The sequence below is a fragment of the Ptychodera flava genome, chromosome 9 (genome assembly GCF_041260155.1).
Source record: "Ptychodera flava strain L36383 chromosome 9, AS_Pfla_20210202, whole genome shotgun sequence".
Classification (NCBI taxonomy): Eukaryota; Metazoa; Hemichordata; class Enteropneusta; family Ptychoderidae; genus Ptychodera; species Ptychodera flava.
Window position 1 is genome coordinate 28,935,860 of NC_091936.1, and position 27,765 is coordinate 28,963,624.

Here is a 27,765-nt window from a genome sequence, read left to right on the forward strand (position 1 = left end):
AAAATAACCAAATTTTGTTCCGGGACCCAAAAATGTTTTTCAGGAAGAGTGAACACTTCCATAATCAATAAGGAAATGTAAATTTGGTTTGTCAGTTAACCTGACATGGTCAATTGTTAGCGACACAATGAACAGTCTGACGTCTTACAAATTTGTTGAGTTTACATCATAAAATCAAATATAGGAATAACTTATCGAACGCAATTTTGTACCCATCCCATTTTGCATTTATACGAATGGGCCTAGATTTTAATAAACGTGTAAGTGTGTCATTACTTCAAAATGTACGATAAAGTAAAGGGTCTCCGTGCAGTTGATCCTACATGTAGGTTACCCCTTTGTGAAGGTCAATACCCATTAAGCTTGGACACTCTCGATCATCCTGAATATCTATTGCATTTGGAGAAGTTTAGGAGTAATATCATCAACCGTCCACATTTCTGTGAGACAGACATCGCCGGTTACACCTTTTTTACATTATACGTCGAAAATCGATATAAGGCCCATGGAGTATAGGTAATTATTGTTGCAAAAAGAACATAAAAAGGTTGTAATGATGGTCTTCACTTAGCAACTACTTTATGGCATCGTATGCCGTTGAACGACCTATTTCGAAACAAAGTATCAATTTCGTTTATTGACCTTCTTTCAACGCGTTTCGGGAAGTTAAGATGAGATGTTGCTGAAGATACACATTCTTTTCTCTCGTTGTATCAAAGCTGACGCTAACTATCTAACTATACGATATAACGAGGGTGTCACCATTTTGAACGTGTCGCCATATTTGATGACGTCATGAAATTTGTAAGACGCCGCCATATTGACCTGAAAGGTCATAAGTCCATGCCTTACAAAGCCTAACTAGTATGTCGCTTTCACTCATAGAATACACAACAGACAATGACTTATATCAACAATATGAAAGATAACACTTTTTATTTCAAATGTTAAATATATTGTACATTTGACAACAAGGATTTATGGTCATGAATAAACGTATGACAACTTATTCGGCCTGGGTCATAACAGAAATTGTTATCGTACTTATTCATTTTACATAAACGTTTTATAAAGTACAAATACAAAGTTTAAGACAAATAATAAATACGATTACGTTGATGATTAGTGATTAAATGTTATTCGTTTTGTTTTAAATGTAAGTTGAAGTATTTACATCTTCCCTCCACTTATTTCGCAAAGCCTCATATAAACCCTCGTGGGAGGAATAATGTCACCATTTGCAAGACCCATGGAGTAAACAATAACCAAACAAATCTGAAAACACAACTTAAGATCGGCTTTGCTTTCAAGCATCGTAATAAAATTACAGTGTGAGTGGGTACCATCTCTGGCAAAACCAGATAGGTCACACACCGCGCAAAATCAACGCTTTGTGCCTGTCTTACGTTTCTATGTCCAAACCCTGTATAGTACAGTTCAGTAACCCGTTAAACAACAGTTTTTTATGTGTTGCTTTGAGGTTTTATAAATGAAATAAATTTTGGGACGTAAACTCTTTTGAAATATGAGATAGCTTTTCTTTTTTCTCTAGCCTGCAGGGCTAAACTTTTGATGAAAGCAACATTAAAATCAGAGTAATTATCAGGACTCAAAGACCGGACCTAACCATCGCCGTTCAGAAGACTAAAACAATGATCGTACCCATTTAGCGCATTGTCAACCCTGGAGAGCGAGGGAGTAAGTCGATGATAAAATTTGATGTTGCCATTTTGGCAAGCTAGTCGTTCAGACGGATCTAAACTAAACCCCTGAGGAATGTTAACTTACAAAACGGATGTAATCCTTTTGCGAAAGCCCAGATGTTTATGTTTACAAGCAATTTGCTTTATCCGCATTGGCAAGCCATACGTTACTTCCAGGCCTACTGTGACCTAGGCTGAAATGAAGTCACTGTACGTACTGTCAAGAAAAACGACGGACACGACAGCTCCTGCAGCCCTGATGTCTATGTGCACTTTCTATGTATGACTTAGACAGTTACTCTCACTCAAAGTAAAATATTTGCAGTAGTGGCTGGATCGAACCAATGGCATTATGCATTTGCAATGTCAACGTACATTAAAATGCCTCTATCTCTGACGTTTCAAATATCTCAGAAAACTACCCTTCGCATGTGTCTCAAGAGATATTAATCTTTGTAAAATGACTGTGTGACAAGGTACAGTATTTCTGAATAGTTTGTTTGACTGATAGTGTGCGAGAGTATCCAATAGTTATGAAAAAATAGCAACAACATATTTGGGCCACTGCACCATCTCTCTTTACGGATTTGGATGTGGCTCAACACGCTTGTCATCGGTCTTGCTGTAATACGTTGTGGTGATAATAAGTCTGGGGTTCGTGTCTTGATGACAGCTCTTCATTACTTTTAGTGCTGCAGTTTACAAATGGTTGCCTGAGACTCGCAGATTACTCATGCTGAACTGACGACTCATGCCCTATACAGTTGTGTTTCAATAGGATTAGGGGCCATTACTTTAACAAGTTGGTGCGCCTTTAAAGAGCACTGATATATAGAATATTATCTCAAATCAGATTGAAACAGGAAGAAATGTACAAGCGTACTATTACAAGACACCCTGAAGGCATCTCTGTTCATTGGTATCACGCTGTCCCATTGTGAGCCAATGCAGAAAACTTCATCGAGTCCATAACAAAACGGTCGAAAATTCAACATTGCATCAGCGATTTGACATGTCATCGTTAAATTTCATAATTCTTGTTTCTCGGGTTACTTTAAACAAATTAAAATCTACAAAAATATATATTATAGTTCATCTTTTCGCATTTCTTATTTTCACTGAAGGTCGCTAGTTATAAAAATGTAATTGTTTCATGTATGCTTTACCGGCTTTGACAAAGCATTGATACTTTGGCGAGATAAGCTTTGTTTTCCTTCAAAGACCGCGTAAATGTATACATATCGTCGGAAACAAACTAAATCCGAATGATACATATCGGAAGTATACCGGATGTCGGGTGATAACACTTGGTTATGGGCAGTCATCATAAGGTTTTCTAATGTGACTCAGTTGTTTTAAGGTAGAATGCGACTCGAAAGTAAAAGACTTAAACTTTTGCTCAAACTTTCCTCAAGGAATATTTCAATAATTCTCTTTCAAAATCAAGAATAAAAATCGGGGATCACCGTGCGAATGTTAGTACTAGAGAAACAAAGTTCCCAAAATTTACCGATATTTGACATTCAAAATGGCCACCATCCCTGTGTTAACTCTATGAAGAAAAATTAAATTTTCAATTTTGGAAAAACTAAGACGGCAAAAAGTTTTCTTACACCAGGAGCTTTAAAATGAACCCCCACAAGTGGTATATCAGAAAAGAACTGTAAAAGTTTGAGATTCTGAATACCTGCCCCCCAGGCGCGTTCTACCCTAGGCCACACTCAACAATTGACGATCCACTCTTTGAAATGGATGCCGAGCAGAATCCCGTAGGTAACTTTCAAGGCAGAAAAACAACCGTTTCATTTTGACTTAGTAATGCACGAATGGCAGTTACCCGCGACACAAAATTAAAACATGAATATACCGAACTGTTCGTTTGATAAAGTACATATTAATTCATCTGATTACCGATAAATCTTGTGAACATAAACAGAAAAAGCGACTACCTATGCTGCAATGTAGTGCCCTATAGACTTGTAAGCTTAGATATAAAAGTACAGAATAAAAGTACAATAAAAGTACAATAACAGAGACCTTAAAAAAGCTGGAGAGATGCGCTTTTTTCCTTGTTCATAAATGGACAGTACAAACCAGCGAGTCTTTGAATTGACAATCCATTCATTCCGGTACTTCCTGACAAAATCACGTGTCTGTGCGATATATTTGCCAAGTCAATGACTTTTCTAATTATCAAGCACTGTTTAAACTCAGTGGTTGATCGGGCAGACGTTATTTATCGCAGAAAAGGAAATTTGATTGCCATAATGGCCTAGAGTGCCTTATTGCTTCCCGAAAGAAACTGTAAAGATCTACTTGAGGAAGAGCAAGGTGTCACGCACGTTTTCCTCCGAATCCATTGTGGTGTTATCGATTTTTCTTACAAGAGCACTTTCCCTTAACTTAATTTGCTCATTGGCAGGAAATCGATTGTTCGCTTTGTTGGCCTCTCTCCTGTCAAACGTGAAACTGGTCGAGATTAGAGCATACCTAGGCAGCCAGGCGCTCCTATATGTAGACAATCCGGGCCAATCCGACTTCAACTTGGTGCAAAAAAGTCAATGAGAACGTTATCAAAGGTCACTGAACTTTCTTGTCTCCACGGGATTTTCTGACCTTGACTGCGAAATCGACGGATGCACCCGGTTGGAGTTGGACACGTTCATGGTGCGTGTGCCGTTGCCATTGACTGTCTGCACAGTGTTGGAGTCCCTGACCTTGTTATTCCTGAAGTGATGAAAGAAGGCTTTCTTCAACGACTTCTTGAAGTTGTCTCCGAGGACGTTGTAGACAACAGGGTTGATCACCGAGTTGAAATGCAAAAAGCTCGCCGTCACCATCCTCAGGTACTTCAGCAAGTCGTTTTTACCAGAGAACATGTCGTAGTTGAATCTGAAGAGAATGTTGAACACGTGGTGTGGCAGATGGCACAACGTGTAGAGCATGACCACCACGAAGACCATCCTCGTTATTTTCCTTTTCTGTCTCGAAGCTTGCTCCGACATGACAGCGTCTTCCGACGGACCCGACGTCCTCCAAAGTCTTTTTAACATGAGCGCATAACAGACAAACACTATTACAAGAGGAATCAGATATGCCTGCAAGGTGTAAATCAAAGCGAAGATGTTGTTGACGCTGAAGGTAGCATTGGATTCATAGAACTCCAAGCAGAAAGGATGATCTGGATCGAAGGAATAGACTTCCTGTCTATAGAAGTAAAGTGTTGGCGTGGTAACCAGGTATGAATCTATAGAAATGAAAAAAAAAATCACATCGTTAACATTAAATAAACCACGATGCGTATACCCCCTTAGCGAAGAAAGAAAAGTAGTGTTCACATTCTTGAACGATGCGTCGACGCGGCTAGTATATTTGTGTAGTTCGGGGTTTTTTGACATCCGACTGGCGACATTAAAACCGCCAAAAAGGAATTCTTTCCTTAAGCTGTACGTATGGCTCTCAAGGGTGCCTCATTTTCCCTAGAGTCGATTATTATTGCAATGCTATTGCAGAGGTTTCGGTTACAAATCGGTACGAAGGTACAACGTTTCTGTTTCAAGATATTTTGATTATTCTGATCAGTTATCACGTTCTTTTGGATCCTTGCAGAAGAAAATGGACGTCGTTTTTAAAATCACGTTCCCGCTTTAACGAGCTAGCTTCTCCGTTAGGTGTTTCACTGTAAACATGTAAACTGGAAACGTCACAGCAATTCATTTTTTTATGAGAAGTGTTCGGCTTTAACGCCAAAGTAACGTACGGGGTTTCTGTTCAGATAATATGATTTTGATTTGTTGCGGCTTTTATTAAGCAGAGAGGAAAGTGCCCGCGTGAATTATTCCTGCCAAATTCGTTTTGTCCGGAATTAAACGTTATGACTTAATACTAGTAATAACTTCCACTGCAGAATTAATTGGTTCATCGAAAAGTGCTCGACGTTGCGACATTGGTCATAAAACTCACACGAAAACTGACATCGTTCTAATTACAAGGTGTATAACTCAACTGCGTCATATAAATTTACAAAGGGACCCGGTTATCTTAGAATGTATGCGGTGGCGGGTATAATTTTACGACCGAGTTAAAGTTGTATTTATCTGACATATATGCCTGTAAGTGTGGATTAACAGCTTTCCAGCAAACCATCTAACTACGTAAATAGAGGAACATAACGTAGACAGTTAATAATGACGACCATCTGCAACGCTCGAGGAGTTGCTACGTACCCCGATAGGAAAGAGGCTTCACAAAATGCTAGTGTCGTGACCATGTTGTCTGTATTAAAATTTGCTCTACGTTTTTCGACAATGGCTGACGGTATCGTCATCAGTCCTGTCCTTTAAATTGGCATTCAGGTGACTAATAAGAGAGTGGAACCTTTAAGTTTATTAGGCATGCAAGACACGACAGGTATGGCAATCTTGAAAGAAACAGGCACTTGACTAGTTACGGTCAACTACCATCGTGCCTTTTGCAGTTCAAGACTATTTTTCTTGAGTGATGTGTCAAGAGATGCAAACACTACAGGCTGATTCGTCAAGGATATCTTGAAAATGTTTCTCCGGGGTCGGCGAAGGTTAGACATTTTGCAATTACTTTAATGTTCCAAGTTGAGATGTCTGGATATGGTAGCTACATCATAGGCAGGTGGTTCTTAGTGTACTTACATAGCCATATGGAGACGTTGACAACAATGGCCGCCCTCGGTGTCCTGTACTTGATGGACTTGATCGGGTGTACGATGGCGTGGTATCGATCAACACTGATCACGGTCAGTGTCAGACACGTTGCCTGCCATGAAGCCTGTAATTTTAACAAATAAAATGCCAGACCTGAGAAAGATCGTGATTGAACGAAAACCTGAAACCTCGTCTCTTTTCATCAGATTTATTTTGCACATTATTCTGGATGTTGTCTCGCTGTAATCATTTTGTGTGTTTTAATATCTGCTGACGCATCGACATATATTTTGCTAAATGTATTACCATCACAGTATTGTAAACAAAAATAGCAAACCCGATAAATGTAAATTTGTTCAACTAATATGGCGAAAGAGCTGCAAATCTATTTACAAGTTAACCATAAAATAATTTTAATAATATCGTGACCATTAATCTATTGAAAGACTTGAATCGTAAGTCCTATACAAAAGGTAAGAGATTAAAGGAACGTACGGTTAATGCATAAGACAAAATATATACAAAAAATTGACTTGAAACAGTCAAAATCCCAAGATTAGCATCTGAGTGTCTTTGAACGCTTAAGCAAGAAATGCAAATTATGGCTTAATGAATTCAAGAAACCAACAACAACAGCATCAACGGTAACAACACGGACACTAGTTTCCAACGTTATGTTTTTAGAGAATAAAGAGTGTTGAGTTCTGTGCTTCGGCATACAAAGCGTTGCGAGCAGCTTCCATCTGCCTCTTTCCCCTACCCTTCATTCACAAGCTCGCACGTATACAAGCACGCATGTATCCATGGCGAACTACGCAAAGTGACCGAGTCTGTCGACTGGAAATCCGAATTAGAGTTAAAAAGGTTTGCCTATGAAACCTCTCCAGCGTTTCGTGTTAAATTCAGGACACAGTCGTGCTTCTGAGATGAAAAGTAGATTCACACCTCCAACGCTTGGCACCATATCTTTTTCAAGACACTGAAGGATTAAGTCAGACACGTCAACGGTTCTAGCAATCACTCAATGTATATGTCATAGGGCCCACAGGACTTTGTGAATGTTAGTGATAAAAGTCTGTCTGCAAAGATCTCGCAATTGAGAACAATTGGTATGAGGTAAAATGTTCTCAGCTCAGAGTACATACGAAAATCAGCAAATGTTTAGTAGCACCGTCGCTGCTGTGTAAATAAAGAGTACATCAGCTCGACTTTGCCTCGTAATTGATGGATTTCCTTTGTCCCCTACATGTTATATAAAGCTGATTAAAAAGTATTTAAGTTTCTCTCCCGAGCAGTATTATTAGATTTCGTTCTATTCTATTAATAGAAAATTAGGTTTTTTATCGCGCTTGCCACTCACCGCCTCTGCAAAGGCCTTATTCGTGTTTTTATTTTATGTTTGAACGAGCTCACATTTTCAATTGCGTATTTACAGAGATCTACATTTCAGATTTACCCACGGCAAATAGAGTCCGTTTTTAAATACCGCACAAAGCACTATTGCTTTCATTTTGCTAAAGGCTTCAATAGACACCTACATGACTGAACAGGATTAAGTACCCTGAGTAATAGTAGAGTCTTTATACGGTGTGCCAAATGTAAATCGCCCTTCGCTGGTTTAGTTTCTCTGGTGATAAAAAAAGGACTAGACGTTGCATAGTTTTGGACGTCAAATTTATTGTTCGCGGCACAAGTACGTCACAAATGTGAGCAGAATTTGAGACAAGGTTACCAGGGGAGAAATTATACCGCGTTGCTGGCTAATTCCAGGGGCGAGTTTGATGATTTGATAATTACTGTTTCAGCGGCCCCAGCTCGTATAGGAAGTGAGCTTAGCACAGATGAAAGCATCGCTTTTTTACATTTTGCTTTTGTTGGAACCGACCAAGACATCTGCAGCAAGCCACACTACTGGTTAATTTTCCGTCGGATTCCTTTATAACGCTTTGATTTAGCCGATATATGATCAATTGAACACACGTGTTAGAATCAAATCCCAGAACGCTATACTATCCTATATAATCGGGCAATTTTGTCAAAGACATCAACATGATATCGACCGCGTTTCTTTCATCACGCTGTTCGTCTTGGTGCTAGCTATGCACTGCAGAAAATCACACTTTAAATTGAGTTACGGTAATTTTGTTATTCAATTTGTTCTCTCAGTTTAATAACTATTAGGCCGACATATTATTTTAAGCCTGTTGACAGGTCATACTTGGTCATAGATTAGGTGTGTGGCATCCTTGGGTACCTTGTATTGATATCCAAAATAGTCATATATGTTTTACTTTACCGTACACCATAGGCCCTAAGGGTCTATGCCTACGCTTTTCCTTTACTCCCTGAACAGTAGTATGAGTGCTGACTTCTCTTTGATGGTAAAATCGTCCCCGGGCCGGGCGTCTCATCTCGGGATCTCGTTCCTGTAGGTATCACGCATGGATGGACCTTAGATATTGTTTTCTCCACCTACGTATGATATCTAGCCAGCTCATTCTTACAAGAACACTCTCGCTATCAAACGATATGTTGTTAAAAATCTGTGTGGTGGCGAGTTTTCCCCGATATGGTTTCATGGTAGCGATAAACAGCTATCACGTATCTCCAGCATGAACACATTTTAGTATAGTAAGTGGCAACATCAGTCACGACAGAGTGTAGCATTAATCTGGTACATTATATGGTCAGTTTAATTGGACGACGATGATGATGATGATGATGATGATGCTGATGATCATGATGGTGATAATGATGGTGATGATGATGAATTTTGTTGTTATTGCTGTTATTGTTGTTGTTGTTGTTGTTGTGGTGGTGGTGGTGGTGGTGGTGAAGACAACAATGACGATAATCCGGAGGAACAGGAGGGGGATGTGAACTACGAATAAACAATCTTTCGGCATTTCCACCATAGCAATGGAACGCGCCACATGTGAACAAGAAGTATCAATCGTATTTTATCGTTTGTCTCCATCATTTACGATGTTTCAGCCAGATGCCACAATCATAGAGCAATGAGGTACGGCCTGTGCCAACAGCAATTCAATCGTTTCAATACTTCCATCGCTGCTTCTTGTTGAGGTAATTCCACGAAACGATATCATATTTCCACAATGTCTCCATGAAAGATCTCTATAAATAGCCAGCTTTTGAACACAACAAATGGGACGGGGATTATGGTAGATTTTTCATGTTGATATTATTAAACCAACATGTAAACGGATTTTCAGAACAAATGGGATGAGAATCTTACCATTCATTTTGGTGTCACTGACAGCCTGACTTCTTGCATTCATCACGATAATATATTGCGGAATTAAGTACGCTCTGTTTGTATATCAAAGTCGGAAAAGGCAACGTTGGGTTACAAGGTTTGCCAAGTTTCAAACAGGCGCAGCTTACTTATCTTCACAAAGCGCATTGAATAAGAAATACATACAGTACGAGTGACGGGTCAGTCTATTCGCGAGGTTGACGCTATGAGTTTGTTAATGGGTTCGACGCAGACGCCGCCAGGCTTGATCATCCTGACGCAAAAGACTTCAAGCTTAGAATACCCTCACAGTAGCGACAAAAATTTTTATCCGATTTTTCAATTACACTGTATATGTAAGTTGCGTCTAATGCATTAGCGTCTGTCTTGCTCAAGTATCACTAATACTGTATTAGTAAGATATATTGGGTTTCTTATTGCTAGCTTGCTGGTACAATCTTTGTCAATCAGTGCAGAGTTATGAAGCCGTTACGTGGAAAATCACGCGATCAATTGGATTTAAATCGAAATCCGAAGCTCGGAGTCTGTAAGCATAAAGAACACCGATGAAAATGTCAGTTAATTTTATACATATGAGTCTCTTAAGCATGGATAACGATATTAATGCAGACACCCATAAGATAATATACATTGTTAGACTATTCTAATGGTTATTATACGTTAATATATTAATCTAACAGTTGTATGTAATGTGCATATGGAATGCCGCTCTGAAGTCATGAATCAAAGAAGTCTTTCAAGGGAGACCCGGTTCAGACGGTTCCAGGATAACCACACGTCCCTAGGGCATTCAACCTAGAAACTTACTCAGACCCCATCCCTTACCAAGCCCAAACTGAATCCGGGTATTAAAATGTCCGGGGTGATCGTCTTGATACCCTTCAGAACAATTTCATTAGGTTACTGGCTATCTGTGCATAGGTATTTGCGCTTGCCGGTGCGATCACGGTATTTTTTGTTTTCGTTTTGTTTTTTGGGGGTTTTTTTCGCGATACTGCTCTTTCAGGATTCCCGTGGATTCAGAAATAGGGCATTCAACCTTAAGAAACTTAAGAGGTCGCTGACATTGAGTTCACAATCAAAAGCGTGTGCCTGGGAGAGAGTATTACGTGGTAAGAGCTGTGCGGCCTTCAAAGATTCAACATCCGATCGGATTAAGAAAAGTATGGCTCCACGACTCTTCGCGGAGAACATACATTATTTGCTTCAATATTATTACGCGGGGTGATAAAAAATTCAAAGTCGACAGCACAGGAATATGTTATGTCACGAAGATTTTGTTTTATCACAGCGAGTACATTGCATGTTGCTATCGCTCCATTCTGTCCTAAAACAGTGCGATTCCTGTGTATAACGGTAGTGTTGATGTGTCAATTGGTCATTAAAAGGAAATTATTGTAAGAAAAGACTTACGAACTGCATCCAAGCAACAATCCGACACATGGTGTCCCCGAACATCCACTTGGTGTGAAAGGCATATACGGAGGACGTCATCGGAACGCATATCAAAAGCAAGGCAATGTCGGTGAGGGCCAAGTTGACGATGTAATAATTGGTGACGGTTCTCATGTGACTGTACTTGAAGACCATGAATATGATAAACACGTTGCCGACCAGTCCGAAGACGGAGAAGATCGCCCAGAGGGTTGGCACCACGACGGACGCTGGACCCAGGTTGTAGTCGAATTCCTCGTAATTGTAGGAGTAGTTGTAATCATAAAAGGAATAGTACGATTCGTTCCAGAATGACATGGTTTCACCGAACGGAGTAGGTTGGCACTTGAGTATAGTCGCAGCGGCACTTCAGGTCCGTGGGGTCTCGTAGTCGGTGAGGCGACACTTAAAGAGTCCTGTGAGGGGAGCAAGAATCACATGCAGTTAGTCCTGGCCGCGCCAGTGCCTCGATCATCATGTTTGCATACGGATGACTCTATCATGCGTTTTCTTTGAAAGGCACACTCTCTGATATTCTCATGACGCTACGCGAAAACGAAGGAGAGGAACCAATAGGCACGGCTCTCGCATATCCAGCTTGCGTTCATCAATGACGTCACTAGAGTTGTCCTCGTTTTGACTTCGCCAGCAATCAATATTAATATTCCATTATTTTTTCATATAATTTTGCCGCCAGCGACAAATGCTAACTTGTCTGCTGTCGACAGTCCCTGCATCGATTTATGAAATATGTTTTATTTGATATTGGCATACATTTGCCTTCTATCTCGCAAGGTACCGATTTGTTTACCTTACATTGTTCATCATAGAACGTCAACATATTAACGAAGAGGAATGCGCCATATTGTGAAGCCGCGGGCCTACTGCTATTGTTGCAAAGGAAGGTTATGTACATGTCGTTGACTGACTTCCCAAATAAACTATATAAGTCAATTAATCAATCGAGTCATCTTTAATCAAGATATACCAACTCCACGATTTTCTGAAGCCCGCAGTCTTTTGATATCAAAGAAAAGAGAGCAGATTGGTTGATTGAACATGAAATATTACAAGAACGGTATCAAAGTTATCAAAGTCGTAAGCTCCCTTGGTTGCTTGCTTAGGACACAATTATCGACTGTACAGCTGCAAACAAAATATGCCCTTTAATTTCATCACAGGCATCCGTCGGATGTTCCATTAATATAACTAATTTTCGGCAATTATACGAGTGTCATCAGAAACCAGTGTCCAAGCTTCTGACCGGAAATTTAAAATAACCGTCTGGTAAAAACACACTCTCTCTCTCTCTCTCTCTCTCTCTCTCTCTCTCTCTCTCTCTCTCTCTCTCTCTCTCTCTCCTATATATATATATATATATATATATATATATATATATATATATATATATATATATATATATATATATTCATATACACGTGTGTGTATCAGTGTGTGTGTGATTGTGTGTTTATGTCTTATGTGAAAACGTGTTTGAGTCAAGAACCTTCACAAACATATATAAGGTAGTGGGTGTAAAATTGAAGTACACTGGAAGATAGATAAAAGTATATGCTTAAAATGATAAATAATATAGATACGACTTTGCCGGCTGTTTAAAGAAAAATTGAAATACAAGAGCATCGCCATGGTAACGACAGGGAACGGATGGAATTAAAAAGATTACATTCGTTCTCTCGGCATTTTGGCAAAGTGTTCGCTGGTTTTTACAGTGAACAGCGTAATCCGATCGACATACACCTGAAGGATTTTTATTCATCCAATGTAACAGGTGGTGGAACGGAGCAGATATCCTCCGTCGTCTGCCCAGATTCTCAAGTACATATTTTCCAATTTTGGTCGAAATCGCACTTGAATCTCTCATTCAGAGTCTGTTTTGTTAGATTGGCAAGATTATACAAAGCGGCACGCTTTATAACCGAATTCTTTGTTCAGAAACTCAAGACTCCTTAATTTATTAGCTGATTCATCTCTACAAATCATCACTGCCTCACCAAACCAGCAAAGGTTGCACAAAGCCTATAACCTTGGTCTTGACGACTGATATTTATATCGCTCGTCTGAAATTTGCGAACTAGGTTACCAATCCTTGCAACAAACTTTTTTGAAATAAATGAGAAAGTCATTTCCTTTGCATTGAGTTGTGTACTTCCTCTTTGCATTTAAACCTTCCAATTTATAGATGCAATTTCCGACAGGATTCGACGGCGATGCCAGAACATCGTTCGGAAAGCAAGTTAATAAATGACTTGCCCGCAGATCAGCATATCCCAAAGGTGTAATAAAATCAACATAAAATGTTGTGTCTGTCATTCTATCTCCGTGATTTTTGTTCTTTTTATTATTGCTCTTACATTTTCTTGAACAGGGTTCGAAGCATAACGAACGTTCGATTACAAACTGACCTCACAGCCCGTCCTTTGTCGACTCAAAATCTTACACAGTAATAGCAAAAGATAATGATATAGGCTATGTCCCTTAAAATGAACTGGGCCGATGACAAAAATGTACGCCAGAGAGAACACAGCCAGGGAATGTCTTACATGTTCTAGTATGACAATCAATTATGACTGGCCTTTCCTAGGACAGCATTTTCAAATGTCCTTTGTATAGCAGAAATCATATGGAATGCTTTTGGGGAATACATATATGTACACTCATCGTTAATGCATTGTAGGATCCCTAGAACAATGCTCTAACCATCTTCAATGGTAGAGTAAGGAATGAAGAAGATTCTCACAGAGGGTCATACCAGAGTGCTGAATACACAGTTTACATGTTAACTTTTCAAAGAAATAGGCTACTTTCATCCCCGGTGTTTCTGCAGATTATTATAGAAATAACGGACGACGCGCTGACCATTAACCTTTATTTATGGGCAAGGGCGAGAGGAAAGCCAAAGCCTCGCCCGTTAATTTGGCTTTCCTCGAGCCCGAGCCAATAAATAAACGTTTATGGTCAGCGCGGAGTCTGTTATTTCAATTATATTATCAACCAACCCCGAAAAAACCGTCAAAATTTACGAAAATTTCCCGTGCGAACGACGACGGGGCCCCAGAATCTGCCAGTGAGTAGTACACGCGCTGCAAATATTTTGCAAATCCGGAGATTTTTTTGAAAAAAGGGTCTAAACTTGGCCCACAAATGCTCCATTTTACTTTGTGGTTGATTATGATCTTTGTACAAATGACAATTTTCGTTTTAGCCGTAAAGTTACTGTGTTTAAAATATTATTCATATTCACGGGCATGAAAACAAACCATTACTGTGTATTTGTCGCCAGTCTCGTGGTTCAGCTCGACCAGTTAAAACGCAATGAACAGGGCATGGTTATATAATGTGGGATAAAGGATGCTTCAAAAAGTAACGCCAACTTCCTTACTACAAACACGTTGATCGAGTTTAACTTAACTTTAACAGGATAAACATATCTACAGGTGAGTCAATTGTCCTATAAATGCATGTGAATAAGTGCGACTTGCCCACTATTCTGTCTATATATATATGTATATATATATATATATATATATATATATATATATATATATATATATATATATATATATATATATATATATATATATATATATATACCTATTTCACTGTATATACAAACACACCTAGCTAGATATCTAGTAACATACGTATCTGGTTACATATTAAGTTATTTCTTCGACGGTACGTGGCTGCATACATACACACATACATACATACGTACATAAATACGTACATACATACGTACACACGTGTATACATATGTACATACATACACATACATGCATACATGCATACATACATACATACCATCATACATACCTACATACATACATAAATATCTGCCCGCATGCATATCTTCATGTTTGCATGTATGCATGCATGCGTGCACGAGCGCACACAGGCGGAAATGCAGATAGATAGACGAACGGGCGGGAAGATGACGGTTGTCACAATGTACCGTAACTACATTTTGGCCCTAATTTACAGTTAAGTCATATGGCAACATCGGTCATTGCTGTCGAGGTAGTACCCATACTACAGTTATACAACACAGGAAACTAAGAAACCCTTGCCAACTTTGAGTGATCAGATCAACTGCTTTAGGCGCTTCATGCCCCTTGGAAACTTAACCAACGTCATCCTGTGAGAAGGGTCAGAAAAATCGTTCGCACACCTAACAACATTAGACAGCTAATCCCTGTAATTTCCCGCTGTCATGGTAAGATGGCGCGTTCTATAAAGTGATTTGATGTGACAGTGTCAAAGACCCGATACCTCTGAGATGTACTTCTGGATTATTTACTTTTACTCGAATCACAATTGAAGAGATGTACTACTATGGAAACCTATGACTGCCTTATATGGTCAAATATCATGTTGTGCTGGGCATTTAATGTATTGTGCTGGGCATTCGATATGTTGTTCTGGGCATGCAATATATTGTGCTGTTCATGTTGTTCTGGGCATGTAATATATTGTGCTGTTCATTTGATATGTTGTGCTGGGCATTTGATATGTTGTGCATATCAAATGCCCAGCACAACATATCAAATGAACAGCACAATATATTGAATGCCCAGCACAACATATCGAATGCCCAGCACAATATATGGAATGCCCAGCACAACATATCGAATGCCCAGCACAATATATTGAATGCCCAGCACAACATATCGAATGCCCAGCACAATATATGGAATGCCCAGCACAACATATCGAATGCCCAGCACAATATATGGAATGCCCAGCACAATATATGGAATGCCCAGCACAACATATTGAATGCCCAGCACAAGATATCGAATGCCCAGCACAATATATGGAATGCCCAGCAAAACATATCGAATGCCCAGCACAATATATGGAATGCCCAGCACAACATGATATTAGACCATGTAAGGCAGTCATGGCTTTCCATATACTACAGTATTCAGCTCTTTCATGACCCGCTTCAATACGATTCAAAGACCGCATTGGCTCTTGAATGCGAAACCCCTTTCCGTTGACCCATGACGAGTTTCCGGTATCATCGAAGTGACCATGAATCGAAGATGGAAGCCAATTGGCATATTAAGATTCTCCTGTCAAATGTCTGCGTGTTATCGCTCCTCCTATCCTCACATTGATTAATAACCAAGTTGTGTCATGCGTACATGTACCTTACTGTAGTTTAAGCGATGAATGCAAAACAGACTACCGAGTGGTATCGCTTACAGGTTTCCAATCGCTTCTGCGAGACACTAAAAGCGCTCGTTTGAAGACTCTGATTACTTTTTTCGTTTTCAAGGCGACAGGCGACAGCACGGCAGCATTGCTACACTGTAAAGTTAAGTGTTAAAGGATAGAACACCAATTAAACGCCTTTTTGTAACACTTTTTGAACGCGTCTAGACGTTCAGAAATTTAACACTACGTGTTCAACCAATGTTCAATTTTTTAACACACGTGTGCAGATTTTGAACACTTCGTGTTCATCAGACATTATATTGAACACCATGTGTTACATATCTGAACACACGTTGCACATGAAATGCGTTCAAAAAATTGAACGCATTTACGCGTTCAAAGGGCTGTAACACTTTTTGAACGCATGGACGCCGTTCAACGATAAGTGTGTTAAAGGTTAGAACACATGATATGCACTTGTTGAACACCTTTAATTTTGCGCGTTCATGGGTGTTCAAGCCTTGGAATAACAAAACAGACCACTTATATTCAGTAAAAATATTTTATTTAAAAACACACAAAAATTCCTTTTGTAAAATACAATTATTTAGTGTCAATTGGGCACATAAACACCGTTGGTGTTTTCCTCTGACAAACTTTACAAAGTGGCCATATGGCCACTTTGTAAAGTTTGTCAGAGGAAAACACCAACGCTAATTAACACCTTCCTATCAAAACATAAACAAAAGAAAATCCCCATAAACACTGTAGATCGTTTTAAACAATATGAACAAAGTAGTGACAAAACAGGTTTTACTTATAATTGTGGATTACGTTATATGTTCATACTTGCAAAAACGTACGAAAACATCTGTTTGAAAAAGCTAAAAATTTGGCTTACTTGAATATATCACATTTTGATAATTCCTTATGTCTTAAAAATGTCTGAAATGTCTTTAATGTCTCAAAAATACAATTTTGTGTATTTCATCATAACTTGTACATATATGATTAGGAAAATCCCCGGAAACCTGTACTCCAAATATTAAATGAATCGTACTGGCCGTTTTGAAGAAAACGCTTGGGATGAAAACATTTGAGGATGATGCCACACATTTACCTATGATATAAGGTCTACGTTCTTAACAGCAAAACTAAAATCAGTAACAAACCGAGAACAAAGACGTCTTGATCTAAAATATAAAATAATCAAAGATTTGGTAGCAGGCTATGATCAACTAAATGTTACTGGCATAAGCCTTCAAAGACGTGAAGTCTCCTTCATCAGATGCCAGGGTGCAATGAAGATTTGAAGCAGAAAGCGACAGAAAATTCAGAGTGGAAACTTCAGAAAATTCCGAAATTTAGAGTGTAATTATTTTACTGTGAATTTTCTGTGGCTTTCTGCTTTAATTCTTCATTCCACCATTGCATCTGATAAGGGTGACTACAAGTATTTGAAAGCGTATTCTCCAGTAACATTTAGTTAATCATAGCGTTCTGGACATAGCTCAGATAAATTCAGAACAGAATACAGAAACTTATCAATTCAGTACTAACCCTCGAAAGTTCAAATCTACATCAGAGATGAGCTGAGGTTCTCAAGCTTGTTTCCAGACAGCTATCTGTACACTCATATTCTTCAATTTCTGTACCAATAGCTTCTGTAATAACTCTTCGATTTCACGTTCATCCAACTTTTCACATCCTGAAAATAATGCAACAATAGATAATATGGCGACATGAGACTTCAAATGAAAGACAATTTGGCCTTATTAGGTTAAGGAAAAGGAGTGACTTTTGTATACAGTGCCTCTTTTCGTCAATGTTACAAAATATTGGCTTCTTCGTGTCATCAACTGATGAAAAGTGAAAGCAAAGCCAACTCTCATATGCTAAAAACAATATTCTTCGATGTTTAACTAAAGTTTTAAATTTACATGCGATTGTGGTTACTAAAAGACATGTTTTAGCTGTGATTACGCAGCGGTAATGTGGCATATCGATCGCGCTCGGGTCAAGGGTCATCGCTCCAGTGATGACCCTTGACCCGAGTGCGATCGATACCCCATGGCCCAAAACACTGCTGCGTATTCACAGCTAGTGTATGGTCCACCAGCCACTGAAAGAAATAAAGGTTTCTTCACGTAGTTAAGCTTTTTCAAAGTACAATACAATTAGTTCCGAAGGTTAATAATACAGATGCTTCAAAATCCAATACCTTATAATATATTGGAGAGAAAACTTACCCTTTCTGGTCTTGCTTTCGCACGATCACGACTTCAGCGTGCGCTTACAAGAAAAATGTCGCAACTTCCGTTTTGATGCATCATGGGATAAGAAAAGGCACCAAACTTGAACACCAAGTGTTAAGAAGTAGAACACCTCTTGCACGCCGATGTTAAAATTTAAACGTTCATAGTGGTTTTTTGATTTTCTTTTCAAAATTTCAAAATTTCAACCCGTAATAAACGTGTAAAATTATTTTTTATACTTCCTTTTTTAGAAAAAACATGCTTTCAGCAATTGTAGACCTGAAATATTTCCACTTATTGTGAAATTCGTTACACCGAAATCCGTGTACGTATGCCGGACAGCGAGGCAGTAGTAAAGTTAATATAGCCATTGTAAAGTAAAAAACACAAAAGATTGTTAATTGTTTCACAGTATTGTAAAATTTCTGTGATGCTGAGTTTTTGAACACTTGAAGGAGATAGTTGTTAACACTACGTGTTCAGGTTTAGAACATCATTGTTAATAATATGAACACTAGTGTTAACAATATGAACACTAGCCGTTCAAATTTGAACACCGACACCTACATTTTGAACGCGTAAAGACGCGTCTGGCGTCCGCTATTTTTACAGTGTACCATAATTTGAATTAAAGAAGATACAGGAAACTCTGGGTTCCACATCAAATTGAGAAACTGGCTGAAAACCCGTCTACAAGCTTAAAAGCGGATAGGTCCATTGACAGCCTTCTTATTAAAATTGACATTTGCAATGACAGCAGTTTTTCTCTTTTACTTTCTAATTACATCTTGTTAACGCACACTACGCAAACTCTACATTTCTATTCTCCAAGCGACAAAATTCAAGGCAATAAAACGATGCCCCCCTCTGTGACTTTAATGATGTTGCACTGCGTAAAATAAGGTGGAAAGGAAAGAAAGTGTCGACGATAAGAGCGATCAGCGTCATGTTGTCGTGTCGTCACATTTTGACCGTATGGATCTCAACAAAACCTCAAAGCTTCACTGCAAAATAATTCATTTAATTTGGTATTTGCGTAACTAAAGGCGTTACCGAAGTATCACACCTATGGCCCTCCCCCTTTTTCAGATAACCTTTGGTTCAATACACGGACCTACGCAAATAAATAAAGATAATTGCTACGAAGGTGAAACATGGCAGAAACGAGAAAAAAAAACTAAAGTGAAATGATACCAAAATCAGGAACATAATGGCTATGAAATGCCAAAAATGGACAATCCGACGCTCTAAACAACGATTTAACTATTGTAGTGGTTGATGTGCTAGTCTTCTGCATTAAACAAGATATTCTGTGTGACTTTGTCGCTAAATTTTCACCATTTTCAGAGATCTACTTTTGTACACTCTAATTTCGAAACCTAGAGAATCTGTGAACAATTGTCCTGGGGATATGGTCCTGGCTGCTTTGAAGGTCTTGATCTCTTTAGTAAGTAAGGTCTATTGCCTTAAAAATATGCTTTCATTATTTTTAAACGCACCCTGAACAGTTCCTTAATTTTATTGGAGACTTAAAACATATTGGAAACCAACAAAGGAAGTTTCGCCATTTACATCGCCTTATTCGTGCTCACGAAGCCTTCAAATGATTCATCCAAGAAAGTATAATTATTTCCATGATAAGTGATGCATACCATATTCGAAGTATTCAAGTACCCAATATCGCCTGTTCCTTTATCGTATCAGCCCGAGTGCCATTTGTGCTGCGTCAGACAAGGTACGAAGTCGAGTGTCTGACGCAGCACAAATGACTCAAAAGCTGATACGAAGCAAGGAATAGGCGACATTGGGTAATAACAGAGTAATCATACAACCATATCAAGAATTTCACAAATGATAGGTTAACATTTAAATTTTGCGGTTTTTCACCAAGGATGTCAACACCACGAGCGACAATTCTTCCGTACCTCGATGAACACATTATACAACTTAAAGATAATGTCCAGTAACGGGACTCAATCAAGTCGCAAGGGGAGAACATTTCATGGTGCAATATGTGATAACAATCGTTTCCAATCTAGACCGTTCTCCGCTTTAACACTCTCCCTATTTCGATTGCGTTCGATCATTGGGTAAGAGCGGATATAGGTCGCTTTTTGTTTGTGTACGCTAAGAGTTGCTATATCAACTCCACCCATGGAAACCAAAATCTATGTCTGCTTATTGTTAAGACATTGATTTGGTAAGATACACAGTTTGGTTTTAGGTGTTTGGGTATCAAACACTTAAGCCGACTGTGGGAGTGTACACTAATATTTCATGGTCTGGATAATGTTGCCCGCTGTTTATAATATCCGCTCACTTATTAGCGGATATTCCTGCAAGCGGAACGTTTAAGATATTGTTTAGTAGCCGAAATGACCTTAGCGATGACCTAAGCGGCACTTGATACTTGTCGAAAGATCAAATGTGTTTAGCTACTACGTGCTAGTCTCGAAACGACAGTTACGTCCTTCGTTCATTGAAAAAAACACCATTGCAGTGAAACAAGTCCCGCTGACAGATAGACGACGTTTTCCTCGCTTCGGAATTACAGTCGTAGTAGGATTTTTATCGTGGGAAAGAAAGGAATACTACTTAGTGCCAAATGTCGGTGCAAATAGGAAACGTCAAACAACCTTCCCGAGGCAATGTTTCCGTCTGCTTACTCCCCCGCCTCTGTCACACTATCCGGCGTTTGGAGATTTCATATAATCCAGATTTCTAAGGAGTATTATGTTCAAGCCAAGATCAACGGGCTAAAAGTATTTTTGCAATGACAAAAATTGATACCGAATAAGGTAGAAGGTCAAAAGTTTATTTATTTTAGGCTCATTGGGTTCGGATGTGACTGAGTTTTGGCGAGATAAGACGCTATATAGCAATCTGTCAATACGCGGTTCACACATTTTCTCCCTCTACTACAAATGAAATAAAGGCAGAGTTGCAGTACCCCTTGCTTTACGGATGAAAATGAACGTAAACAGTTTACGTCAGTGTTGCATTAAAACAGCATTCAACCATTGCGATTTACTCATGAATGTTCTCTGACACAAGAAACGTTATCATCTTTTGGAGCTCTAAGTTCTTTAGTTTTTACATATTTCACTGCGTATATTCGGTAACATATGGTATTGCAGGGCAATAATCCTGCTATCATGTCACTTTGGAGAAGAAATTGGCAGTCGTTTTTCTTCGTATGCACGCACTGGGAATCGATATCGGCAACGTTATTCTTAGGAAAATTCATATTCTCTCTCCAGTCATACTCGAAAATAATACGTTTTATAAAATGTGTCCAGTGCAAATGCAAGAGGCGTCCATAATACATATAAGACAGTAATTCCTTTTTTAAGTTTCGCTTTTATTGTACTTTCATGCTCGTCATCAAAGCTTCAGTCTGCAAGTGACAAAGACTGTTGAGAAACGTTACCAATAAAATCCATACAAGGTCAGCGAGCGCTACGTATACAGCCTCAACTAGTCTGCGGCATATCATTAAAGGCTTGTCTATGGTCAACGCGATCAATGGTATCTCGTTAAGATGAATGTATCAAAAAATCAGAACGTCTAAGGCTTGCAAATTGGCTGCAACATAATGTGACCACCGGTCAGGAAAATTTACGATAACACTGACGCGAATTAGCAAGCCTATTACTCAATTAGCTGATTACGGCTTCGTTTGTAGATAGACAAGATTATTCTAATTATCCTGCTTGTGGCAAATTCCGCGAAGTCGAAGGTTAAAGTTTACAAAAGATGACGTTTATTGAATGAAGATTGGTAGATGCTCAAAGAGACCGAATAAACCATTCAAACAGATATCGGCTCTTCAGACATTTTTTTCAATTTGAAACATTTACCAATGATACCCATGGCAACATATTTGCACCAGCCAATGGATCGGATATACTTCGATACATTCTCGGGATGTGTAATACATTAGGTTTTGGAAAAGTGGGGGCAGTTCTTAAGGGAGGGGGGGGGGTAATAGGAACTCAGGCCAAGCCAATCAATTTAGCATGTCGGATCTAAGAGAGAGTCTGAAACTCAATTAATGTTGAATTAATTTCTTACTATGAATTTAAGTTGTTCAAGATTATTGTTGTATAGAAACTTTCCACAAATTTCTGTGCCCTATGACTTTGCAAATTACTCTCCACTGGGCAAAATTTCTTGCTTTAACGTTACTTTATATACTTCTGATCGGTAGAATAGAAAAGGACTATACTTTTGTGCTCTGACGTAGCACGACTCTACCAGACTAGTGCAGTTAATGTTTACACACGATCATAGTTGAAACTTCCTCGATATTCCACGGTTTTCTAATATCATAAGTACAGTGGACGTGAATATACATCAAGAATAAAAAGCCTTGTCAGACATGTTCGCCCCGCGGTTGCGTCGTAATGAACATTCTACTCTGAACCACAAGGTTTCGAAAAGGGCCCCTACAGCGATAACAGAAATCACAGCCGGTCTTACTTCCACCACCAGGGGTAGGATCTCCGAAGATTTTGGAAACATTTCAGTATGAGTATTGTAAAGGCTAAATGACGGTAATGTGACATGAAAGATTAAATGAGCAAAAATAAAACGCGTACAGGTGGACATAAACGGCTCCATCATTAATACAACCAACGTCTTGGGAAATTAATGAACGAAAAAGACCATTTAGGGTATACGTACAGAAACGTCATCACTTCAGGGCGCACTACTATATGTGGTTTTGAGTTTAAGCTCATCTGCACCCCTTTGAACAGTACAAGATATGTTGCCTACTGCTCTTGTTGATGTTTTGTGCTTGTCGTTAAAGTAAAATAAGGATATCTAACTCAACATTGGCAGAGAGAGAGAGAGAGAGAGAGAGAGAGAGAGAGAGAGAGAGAGAGAGAGAGAGAGAGAGAGAGCGCGAACAACTACTTCATCATACAATCAACAACGACATTAATATTGTCGTCAGGCTACTGGTAGGTTAAACAAAATATCGGTGTTCTCACACAACTACTTCCATGGTTAAAAAGACTACGGTTTGTCATTAATCTTACTTAATTCAGCGCATAGGTATAATTGTGGGCTTTAGCGTTAGCGATTTGGACAAAATGTTTGCCAAATTATTACAAATGATAACATCATTCAGGGCGAATTGAAAAGTCGATCAACATAACAATAAGAATACTTCACTTAGAATCTTAAAACATTTCAGGGAAGTGCCAGACAGGATTATTCTGTAGGCCACTGTTATTCGTTATCTACTATTTTGTAGACAAGTATAGCGATGTATTAAAGTTTTTCTCTCATGTATTTACCTTTGTCATTGTAAAATGTATATGACAAGGTGAAATATAATGTCTGTTATATGTAAATAAACTTGAGCAACAAGACCATGAAACCTATGGGTGTAGCCAAAGTCCACGTCTCAGACCAATGGCTGGAACAGCTGAGCGTTCGTCTAGCCAACCAAAGAGACTTTCTGCTTTAAGCCACAGACAAGTTCTCCCTGTCTGCGTTGGAGATGAACATACCAGCTCATACGCATAGTCTATACTCCTTATAAAAGAAAGCTGACCAGGAACCCTATACATACGAACAGCAGAGAATACCTTTCGACACCAACAACCATATTCAAGCCCTTACACGCACTGACAACAGTTCTGCGCCAAAGTGTGATGAAGACCCGGGGTGTTTTCGACAGAAGGGTCCAAAATCACAGACTGAAAAATATTTTGTCGTCCTCTTGTTGCACTCGAATGACTCAGATAACCATGCTTAAATCAAGTGAAATCAAATATGTGCAATCTCCTTTTAAAACACTATCACGTGCAGTTGGGCGAAAGAAAATATGCCCCTACAGAAGAACCATGTACGCTTAAGACATCTCCTGTTTCTTAAACATATCAAAATGCCACTCTATATTCTCAAGAAGCCAGACTCGTAATATTTGTATATGTACTTCACAGGGTCATTACGATACTTGAAATTGGTAAATATACAATTCGAAAGTATATGAGAAACCTTCCTTCTCAGTGAGTATCACAAGTTGCAAGTGAACTAGTGTTAGACAAATCGGGAACCTGGACTGAACGCTCGGCTGCAATCACTTCGCTCTACAGGGTGCAACACCCGAAGGGCATGAAACCAGGGTTGCTTCTAAGAAACACTGCATGTTGATGACCTGAAGCGCCTCTGTTAAAATTTAAAGAACACAACAGTCTTTGCTGTGTGGGACAATGTTTTGCGTCTGATGAAAAAGGTAATAAATTGATACAATTCTGATGTCCGCTAAGACTTTATGAAGGTTAGGAAAGGGATAAAGTCGAGTGCAGAATTTGGGATGGCATTTGACTGAAATTGCTAATTGAATTATACGCTAACTTTCATATGCTACAACGCGCGTTTCACAGCTTATCCAGCTTGGCCAAGTGCAAACTGTAGATTGCTCGAGATCGTTTGATTTCCTGTTCTCAGTATTTTAAATGACAAAACTTTGTAGTTTGTATTTTCCTGCAGCTGTTGTTAATTCCATGACTTGTCAATTGTGTGTCGTGATAACTATTTTGCTGAAGATTAGCCTGTTTTTGAATGATAATGAAGTAGCTGGTATATGGATAATATACACATAACCAAAACATTCAATAGATTTATTGTAAATAATCCAGTTCAATTGACTCTCTCCTTGTGACTAGATATCTGGTTCTGTGCACGTTGATTAACACCTGTTCCTAAATATTATTTTAAAAATAGGGCAAAACATACTATCTTAAGGACATTTAACTCGAATTTTGTCATCTTATTTTTTTCAGACAATATATCAGCCATAAATATATAATGTTCAGAAATGTGAAAATCCAGGAAAAGCATTGAATGTAACATGATACTTAAGTAACTCTATTTCTGAGGAAAACTTACTTGTTTCTATGACCAGAAACGATGAACGACCATTTGAAGATTAAACGTGAACTCTCATCATGTCGAAAGATGAGTTTTAACTAACTTCATGGTGCTGTGAATTCACGCTGAAGTTTACAGTTTGAAAGAACTTACATGTACTAGCACGTATGTATGGTCAGTAGCAGAAATGTCTCTGTATTTTTTTTCTTTAGGTTAGCAGGCTTGTTATCATCTTATTATCTTATTATCAATCATTCTTTTACCAGTTTGCAAGACAAAACACAAAGTAACTGACTTCACTAGTAATAAATGATTGACAAAATTGATACCCACTGAGAGCGACCCTGTGCCTTTGAAAAGAGCGAAATTTGCTTTGATATTCCGATTTCTTTGAACAGATGTCGGTTGTATTGACAACGTCAATCAATATATATCGATACCAGCCGTAATGTCGAATGAAAAACATTCATAGGACATTATCTTCATATTTTTCACCAGTTGGATAGAAAGTTTGTGACGCCAATCAGCGTCGTTAGACGGAAATCTTCCTTATTTGCATAAATCGATTGATTTTTCGGAACAAACTTTCGAAAAAAAAACGTTACATACATAAGGTTGATAAAATTCGCCATTCTCATCCCGGTGCACATTTCCTGCATGTGCCTTCCGTAACAATTAAGTTTAATAACTTTTATCGTATCCATCCCTGTCGATATCATTTGTTTAAAACAATAATGTTTTACGTTATCAAACATTTTTCCATTCGAATACTGAAAAGTATACTCCGAAACCAGTATATCCCTCGTGTCGGTAACCGTACAGTGCACGTACCGTACGGAAGTCTCGCGGGGCTTTGATGGAGGCGACATTTACCTAATAGCCATTCATCACGCTCACAGTAATGTGGCGACTAATGGTGTAGAGTTCTGTAAAATATTACCTATCATTCTTAAAAGCCGGAATTAAATTAATACTGACGCAAAATGCCATTGTTGAAAGCACGCGATAAATGTTTGAAACATTCAAATTCAGCAACGTGACTTCAATCAAGCCGGGAAAGACCCCTGCCTATGTCTGGAAGTGTATCGGCTCTGATTTACTGAGGAGGCTATTTTAAAGCACTCTACCTTCATCCGATTTACAAAATGACAGGTATATACTTTCAAATGGCACAGCGTATAAGTTTGCGTGTGTACACTCGCGGAAATTACAGCGATCGCTTGTCGCTTTTAATGCAAGGCGAATGTTAAATTGGCTGATCGAACTGAAGGAGGCAGGCATGCAATCTGTCACGCTTCACTTGAAGGGCGCCCGATACTCGCACGATGAATTTTGAACGTTCTACTTCGTCATGGTGCAAAGATTTAAAAAGACCAGTTTTTCAACACGACATCTCGTGCAGTCAGTAAACGCGCTTCAAACAACTAGCAATCATAAACAATCGCTAATGACAGATGGCTGCAGCAGACTGCTGCCGATAATCAGAGTCGATGTCTGCAGTGACGATTTCGACTTTCCCTCGCACAACGAGGAAATTTTCTGATCATTTTTTGGAAGAACCTAACTATTGCCCGTCTTTCTGCTCCTGTCTCTCCATCTACCCTACGCCGTCTCCTGTCAATCTCTCATAGTGCGCTCCCAATTTGAATATCTATCACTGTTATTTGTACCAGTTGCAGATGCGAGAAATAAACACAATCAGTGGAACTGCTTCTCGAAATAAACATTTTTCTATGAAATCACCGCAGTACTTCCATGCGAAAATTACTGTCTCGCTAATGTCAATAAAGCAGTGACTCTCTCTCTCTCTCTCTCTCTCTCTCTCTCTCTCTCTCTCTCTCTCTCTCTCTCTCTCTCTCTCTCTCTCTCTCTCTCTCTCTCTCTCTCTCTCTCTCTCTCTCTCAATATTGATTGCATGATGTATGGCATTATGAATGGCAGTATGACCTGTAAGACATTGATAAATCGATGTGTCCGTCTCCTGAAAACAAAGCGCTGGTCGGAGAAAGCTCATACATTTTATTTTCTGCTTCGGTGAAATCCTGAATTCATAACAGTACGATAATCGACAACGCCTAGCATTAATCTCTTCCTTCTGCAATCAAAGCTCCTCTCTCAGTGCTGACTTCAGTGAAGATTTGAAGTTAGTGCTCGTTCGTGCATTCGTGCATATGAAACTGGAGAAACATTGTAGATACAGTAAAGACGTACTTACATCACGATGTTTGCATTCAAGAACTGCCAGGCCTTCTGTTTGTGCGATGGCGGTTGTGAGCTAGGTTTCTACACTAACCGGAGCGCCAATGCCTCGACGTGCTGGCCTGGAAGAAGTACAACGTGAAACT

General features: G+C 39.0%; 1 protein-coding gene across 1 annotated transcript; it reads right to left on the reverse strand.

The window, feature by feature from the left end:
• Positions 1 to 908: 908 nt before the first annotated feature.
• On the reverse strand, positions 909 to 27,765 carry LOC139140591 (G-protein coupled receptor 54-like). The gene is made up of 4 exons (XM_070709935.1): positions 27,636 to 27,765; positions 11,073 to 11,509; positions 6,371 to 6,506; positions 909 to 4,950 (listed from the first exon to the last, which is right to left on the reverse strand). Exons 2-4 carry the CDS (start codon positions 11,409 to 11,411, stop codon positions 4,277 to 4,279), a joined length of 1,149 nt encoding a protein of 382 aa, XP_070566036.1. The 5' UTR covers positions 11,412 to 11,509; positions 27,636 to 27,765; the 3' UTR covers positions 909 to 4,276.